Source organism: Archocentrus centrarchus, chromosome 4 (genome assembly GCF_007364275.1).
Source record: "Archocentrus centrarchus isolate MPI-CPG fArcCen1 chromosome 4, fArcCen1, whole genome shotgun sequence".
Taxonomy (NCBI): domain Eukaryota; kingdom Metazoa; phylum Chordata; class Actinopteri; order Cichliformes; family Cichlidae; genus Archocentrus; species Archocentrus centrarchus.
In genome coordinates, this window is record NC_044349.1 from 8,978,808 (window position 1) to 8,986,932 (window position 8,125).

Below are 8,125 nucleotides of genomic sequence, written 5' to 3' on the forward strand. Positions count from 1 at the left end.
TTTCCATAGGAACGGACACACACACACACACACACACACACACACACACACACACACACACACACACACACACACACACACACACACACACACACACACACACACAGCAGACTCATCTGATATTACCTTCTGCACCAAGATAGCACACATTCAAATGGATTAATTCAGTTCTGCTTTACACACAGGCCGGGCTGATCAAAGCATAACTAACAAGTTTCTGTGGCACACACACTGCATTTATGCACACACACACAGCACACACACTGCAACATCTGCTGCCATTAGGAAGATGCTGTGCTGACACTAGGGTTTTTGTTTTAGATGGCCAAATGGAGGAATCAGACACAGCTACGCTGATGTTTGGGTAGTGGCTTTCCCCGAATAGTTGTTGCAGATCATGCAGGAATGCGACTGTCTGATATTACAAAGCTGAAGAACTCCAGATGCAAATTATGATTGTGGCAACATTTTGATGTAGAATGTTTTGTCTCTGAAATATGAAAACATGAACAAATGCGTGACTTGTTTGTCACAAAGATAAGCATGTATTTCTGCAGCCCAGCTCATTATCAATGTGTCTTACAGCCCTTGTAAATAATAATAATATTTATTATTATTATTATAATTGTTATTGTATGCACCAATGCCATATGACAGGTTTTATTTACCGTATTTTTCGGACTATAAGCCGCTACTTTTTTCCCACGTTTTGAACCATGCGGCTTATAGCCCGGTCCGGCGTTTCTGTGGATTTTTCTTTAACCACCAGGGGGCTCTTTAGCAGGATATGAATCATGGGACGTCAAAGTTGGAAATCAAAGAAGAAAGCGCCAACAAGTGCTAGCAGCAGGCACAAAAGAGATTTTTTTCAAACTCCCTCATCATGGAAACCACAAAAAGAACTTCCTATGATGCCGCTTTTAAGTTGAGGGCTATCGACCTGGCACTACAGGAGGGAAATAGAGCCGCTGCACGTAAGCTCGGCGTGAACGAATCAATGGTGAATTGACTTGTTATAACTCAAATTTGGGGTTGTCTGTCCCCCTCTGCTGAGTGCCGAGTAATTGTGGAAAACCGAGAGCGGCGGAGATACCAGCGGCTTATAGCCCGGTGCGGCTTATATATGTACGTTTCCAGTTTTTTCCCAAAAATTTGTAGGTGCGGCTTATAGTATGGTGCGCTCTATAGTCCGGAAAATACGGTAATTGGATTGTTGAACTGTCACTATCATTAGTTCCCCAGGGAGCAAGAAGGCCATGGATGGACATATTTATGTTGTGTTTAAAAAAGTAAATGGTAAGGAATTTGACATTTAAACTTTAATTAGGTGTTGTTATTGATCACAAACCGCAGTCAATGAGAAATGCCAAACAAGAAGCATTTAGTTGTTCCTACGCAAAACGAGACCAGAATACCAAGGAACAATTTTGGAGGCTGCAAAGTAAAGCAGAAGAACTTACCTTAGCTTTTAGAGGGTATTCAAGCTATAAGGGTGGACAGTTATCATGAGCCATGTGCAGTGCACGGGTGCATGTGCAGGACCTTGCTGAATCCTTGCTCGAGAAAATGTGTTTTTGGCAGTGCAGGAAGACATGGACTAGTCTTCTCCCAGAGAGCTGGCTAAAGCTGGGCATATTTAACCCACACCCTGCCTCAGCAAGAGGTGCACACATCACATCACATCACACTGGATGTCACAATATGCTTCTGGAAAGCACAAGTTCATGTTTTACGAATGAAGAACTGGATTTCCCTCTCCTCGATAAAACACACATTTTGGCAGAACTACTACCGTATTTTTCGGACTATACGTCGCTCCGGAGTATAGGTCGCACCAGCCAAAAAATGCATAATAAAGAAGAAAAAAACATATATAGGTCGCACTGGACTATAAGTCGCACTTTTTTTGGGGGGGGGGGGGGTTGATAGAATCCGAGACCCAGAGCACAAATTCCATCTTGAACGGCAATTTAAAATAATAATGGATTAAAGAACAGGACGAACACGGTTACGTCTACGTTATGCTAACGTAGCACATTCAGCTACATGACGCACAACGAACACGTGTTCGGTATGTTAACGTAACATTAAGTTATTCAGATAACCATAGCATAAAGAACATACTAACAAGTTAACCAAACCATCAATCCATTGAATTCTTCATCCTCGGTGTCACTTCTAAACAACTCCGTACACTCCGTAGACGAAGCGCCGCTTCCTCTTCTGTGTCGCGTTAGTCAGACTCGTCGTCAGCTGCAGTTCCAATTATTCCAGCCTTTCTGAATCCCAACAGGATGGTTTGTCACTGAAGCCCATGTTTTCTTGATCCATCCAATGACTTCCAGGAAAGTTGGGTGGCGCATTCTCCCAGTTGCCGTTAAGCTGTGCTCTCCATCCATCATCCACTGCGCCCACAGGTTACGCAAGACTGCCTTAAAGCTGCAGTTCACGGAGATGTCAAGTGGCTGGAGTATTTTGGTTCATGTGTTATAAATGTCACATATACGTCGCTCCGGAGTATAGGTCGCACCCCCAGCCAAACTATGAAAAAAAGTGCGACTTATACTCCGGAAAATACGGTAAATGAACATATTAACATAAACACGCAGTTTATGTTAGGTTATGGTTAGGGAAGTAGCTGTTATGGTTTGAGTTAGTCTGCAGTACGTTAACGTTAGCCAAGCGAGTGTTTTCTGAAGTTATGTGTGTAAAGGAGAGTGAGAGAAACAGAGCGAGAGAGACAGAGAAAGACTCAGCCTTGGCATACAGTCTGTTTTCTATGGGTCACTAAAGCTCTGATTTATAGCTCTGCTCCACCTGCTTTGGACTCTTACCGTCACCCCTGGGTGAAAGCTTTAGCTAAATCCAATTTCCTCCAATCCTCTTGTTTTGGGAAAGTGTCTAAATTAAAACTCAGTGGTGACAAGGACATATTTATTTGTTTGGAAAGGAGGAGATAGTGAATCTGTGCTCAGATGTTTTCACCAGCTGCCCTCTTCAGCCATTACAGTTACAGTTTATTGCAGGGCATGGTGACCACTGGTGTCCCTCCTTGTAAAGTGTCAGCTCAGCTCCTGTGGGGATGCAGACTGAGCATGAATGGAGCTGCTGGCTGTTTGTATTGCATGAATAAGGCTGAAGCTTTTGGCTGATCTGCAGTAGCCCAGACATGGAGACTGCGGTTCACTGAAAGCATCCGTCAAATGTCATGAATTCACCCAAACACACACACACACACACACACACACACACACACACACACACACACACACACACACACACACGCACACACACACACACCCAAGGATAACCCTATCCTTGCTCGTGGCAGTAAAGGTTAAACCCCACCATGAGTAGGTCCAATGGCAATCAATCATCTGTAGCTGCATGTGTATCAGTACACATATTTCTAGACAATCTGCTATATGTGATGTGTTCTGGATTGTTGCTAAGAGACAAACATGCCGAAGGGCACGTAGGAGGAGACTGCATGTTGTGACACACACACACGCACACATGCACACAAGGACACGCAGTGACACAGGCTCAAGCAAGTCGTTCTAATTATGAATCTCAGTGAAGAATTTTTGAATAATTTCCTGCATTTTATTGCAAGAAAAATGACAAGAAAAAGTCAGATATTTAAAACTGTATCCAGCTAAAAGGACATGAATCTGTATTTAAAGTAAAAATAGTGATAAGTATTGATTATTTAGGAGTAGCAGTTGACTTGTATATCTAGATTTTTTTTTTAAGTAGTTAATTCGTCTCTTGCCACTCCAAACCTTAGGTATGTCTTTATGTATTGTGCTCAGGTTTTAATGGTTTTCCTTCAGTCATCATTTTGTCAATTGATCTGGAGTAATGCAGGTAACACACTCGGTGTGCTTATATCTGCATGTCTGTAGTCAGGGGGAACATTACCCTCTGATGTTCTAACAAAGTGAACAACACGTGTTTTTCCCTCCATTTTTCATCAAAATAAGCTCAGTGTAAATGAAAGAGAGGCTCAGTTAATATTGTGCTGAAATTGAAACGTGAATTCGTCTCACTGCACTTGTTATTGTGGGAAATCAATAATGACACGACCCAATTCTGTCTCCTAAACAGGTTCAAACCAGATGTGACTCAAGGTTTTCGGTTCTGATGGGAACAGATGGTCACAAAATAGACCACACACAGACACAGGCATGAATGCAAACACACACATTTGTACAGATAGGGACCCAGGGTCCCATATTGCTCCATGCTGCTATTTGTCAACAGTGCGCACAATAAAGGACAGATGCCTAATTGGTAAACATTCTGCTATGAGTAAATCTTCTCTATCATCAGCACAGACGCGGAAAACAAAAACATATCAGGCGTCTCGCATACTGATATTTTTATGAAGGAGGTTGTCTGTGTTTCTGTTTTAAATTTCTCATATTTTCTGTCTGCAATGCTGCGATATAATATCTGTGTGAGTGTTTGAACGTTAACGAGCTCACCTCATTCCTCAGCGACTGAAAGAAGCTCTTTGTCTATTGTACTGCAGGACAATGTGTAAGAGACAGAATCAGATTTCTTCCCAAGCAGGTGTGTGTGTGTGTGTGTGTGTGTGTGTGTGTGTGTGTGTATGTGTGTTTGTGTGTGTGTGTGTGTGTTTGTGTTTGTGTTTGTGCCAGGACATTACAGAGAAAGAGCTCGTTATGAAGGAGTGTTCTTATGACAGAATAGGTGTGTATGAGAATGTCTCAGGCTGAAGTGTGTGTGTGTGTGTGTGTGTGTGTGTGTGTGTGTGTGTGTGTGTGTGTGTGTGTGTGTGCGCGCGCATGCACACGCGCGCCTGCGTGAGTGCACTTGGCCGCCGGCACAGTCTGTTTCGCTCCTGTCCTAATCCACTCATTTACCTGAGTTTCTCCTGGGATGGGTCTGGAGTCCTTCCAACACACACACACACACACACACACACACACACACACACACACACACACACACACACACACACACACACACACACACACTTGTATGAAAGTGTCAAAGTGGTTCGTTAAGTTCAGCCGCATACCCATTACATGAAGCAACATTTTGCACATCTGTGTGTGTTTATTCTTGTAAGGTAACGGTATTCACGCTGTGAGAAGCTGTGGGTGGGTGTGGTAAAGTCCATAAATCTTTTAGGCCTAAACAACAAAACAGTCATAAATAATGCAAGATTTTGCACAACCATGAGACTAAAGACAGAAAGAAAATAACTTCCACAAACCTTCTCTCATAATTTAATGGAGAGTTTAATGCCAGATTTTCAGCATTGAACATGTTGCGGTATATTAATTTGATCTTTCCAGACACAAACACATCTCAGTGCTATAGATAAACTAATCTAATCTAATCTAATATGCTGTCATGCTGTCATCGTATTTTTGCTTTTGTTCAGGGGATGAGACAGGTGATGCATTCAGCGGTCGTAGTCCAGTAGGAAAGGAAAGGGCACCTCCTCATCGTCGCCCAGTCCGTCCTCATCTCCTCTCACCTACGCAGGTATGTAAAAATAACTAAAAATAACAGTAAACATGAGAGGTTAGTAGACCTCTCTGCTCATTTCAAAAACTCCAAATCCAAAGAATGTCTTTCAGGTTGGGAACGGCTTGAAGCAGGTATGTGATTGAGAATGTATCAGCCACCAGAAGTCAAACAGATCCTGCACATCAACACATACGAGTGCAGAGGGACTCGGCAGTTATTTGGAATGATTTTTTTTCTTTGACAACCGTATTGATTTTCGCCGACTTTCATGGAGCATTTGGGACGGATCTGTAGTTGCGCATCAATATCGACGATTCTGAGGCCTGAAGTCTCTGACCGTTTTCCGATACTTTTTGGGTTATTTTACACCCCACCACCACCTCCTCCAAATCACTGCAATGAGCTGCTCTGATTAATTACTGAGAAGCAAATGTACAGTGTGATCAATTAGCCTATCACACGCAGAGCTCAGAGATCCTGATGCGACTTGATATCAGCGTAGTTTTCTCATTGAATCGTGTCTGCTGTGTGATGTAGCACCACTACTTGCTTTCCCTGAAGCTTAATAAGCATACAGAAATTTTTTTTGCAATTTTATAGCAAGCCCAGCTTTATTTATACATATGTACATATACCTACATACCGCACTGTGAGAAAGTCTTGAGTTGCCCCCTCATTTCTTCATATTTTGTTAGAAAAATGGGAAATAGGTGCACTGATTTACATGTGCAAATGCAGTAAATAAGGCAAAAACAGAGTTTGTACCACAGTATTGCATGGTACATCGAAATCCCATGGTGCTCTTCTGCCTTCATAATTCTGTCCATGTTTGAGGCTTCAGTGAACAGTAGCTGGATCAACTGAAGGGCCAGATGCATCTCTCGGGTCCTGTGTCAGGTCTTTGTTGGATGTTTTATTATTTATTAAGGACACGACTTTCAGATACTGTTTGTCAGCTGTAGATAGTTTTTTTGGCCTGACACCGTTTTTTATCCCCCACGTGTCCAGTTTCCTCAGAATTTTTAAGGACACTCCGCACATTATGCTGAGATATGCCAACAGTTTGGCTAACAGCTCTTTTATGCCTGTCAAACTGTGTTAGCTTTGAGGAACAGGCTGAGTCAGGTGCCTGTTTACTGTTTGAATGATTCATAGGTCAGTGTTAAGGGGCTTACACACAACAAAATCATTCCCCTGAAAATGGTCAGGTACAAGGATGGGTTTGAAAATGGGTGAAAAAGCAGCCAATGGCCTTCAGACAGCCTGGAGAACTATTGCTAAAGACCACTTTAAAAAAATTACAAGAAAGTCCTTGGAAGCAAAATATAAAGAAATGACAGGTGAATTGAGACTGTTTGCTTGCTCACAGCATATAAACACACAGACAGTCACACTACAGACATTATATTGTAAGACAGAGGCATGGTGGTGGAAGCATAACTTCCATGGGGGAAAAAAAAGCTTTATAAAATCTTATTTTAAGTCAAAATCAGCAAATTTTGAAGGTGTTTTTATTTGCGAGTGCTGGCCATTAGTGAGACTTGCTTTTAGAAGGACTTTGCAGATACACACATGCATAAAATACTTGTATCTGTTATCAATGCATTTTACTGACAATTAGCATGAATGTGTATAGATCTCGTTTTTCTCTCTATTTCCTGTAAAGTTTTATCTTACTGCCGATCCTCCTCAGGTGGCTGTTAAAGGCTCTGCTCACATGATGACTCCCGAACCTTTGACCCTGCTCGCTCTGCTGCTCTTACTGCTGTCACCATGGGAACAACGCTGATGAGGAAGAGACAGATCTGGGACTGGTCAGAGACAGGAAACATTGAAAGACTGTTTGTTTTTGTTTTTTTGTTCATTCTTTTGTGATGCTGAGTACCTTCTGTAAGCACAGCTCAACCGATATGATTGTTATGTTGTTCTGGATCACCTGGCCGTTGGTTTACGACAGCTACAGGTGCACAGTATGCATTTTTGTATTACCTGTACTTACCTCTACATGTGTTCATTTGTATTTAACTTTTATAGAATAGACTGCCAGCACTACTGACTTTTTTTTTTGAAGAGATATGTAAATACAAATATATATATTATATATATTTATATAAAGAATTTCTAAAGATAACAAAGGCTTGAGTGTAAATTGAGGTTAATCTAGATCAGAGCAGGACATTAAGGGATGTTTGGTTTAGGTTTACCTTTAAAAGATGTATCTGCCGCAGACACTGAGTCCCATACCAGCTGTAGCTCAAGCTGAGGACCTCCACTGTGAACAAACTGGTGCGACTGTGGGGAACAAAATCTTGTGAGGACTCATTAATGTCCAAAAAGCATTTGGGCGCTTTCTTAGAAAGGCAAAAGAGCCAGTTATGTGTTACTTTCAGACCATTAACAGATGGTCATGCAGCTTAGTGAAGATGTTCACAGTTTGTAAGTCTGTGCAAACTGAAGTCAGCTTTTTTTCCCCCTCAAACGTATGCTCGTGTTCATGCAAGCTGGGCGTGTATTTCTGCAGCAAGCAGAGACAGTTTTACTGAATTAGACTCACTCAATTTTTTTTATTTCCTCAAAATTTTTTTCCATTAGCTGGAAATATGTCATTTTCACTTGA

General features: G+C 41.8%; 1 protein-coding gene across 1 annotated transcript in view; it reads left to right on the top strand.

Annotated features, from left to right (window-relative positions):
• The window catches only part of LOC115778845 (glypican-5-like), a 61,221-nt gene extending 53,620 nt beyond the window's left edge, over window positions 1-7,601 (top strand). Inside the window, exons 10-11 of the mRNA XM_030727197.1 lie at window positions 5,420-5,523; window positions 7,202-7,601. Coding sequence (XP_030583057.1) covers window positions 5,420-5,523; window positions 7,202-7,297 — 200 coding nt within the window. The 3' untranslated portion in view covers window positions 7,298-7,601. The remainder of the gene's footprint in view (window positions 1-5,419; window positions 5,524-7,201) is intronic.
• Window positions 7,602-8,125: the final 524 nt, after the last annotated feature.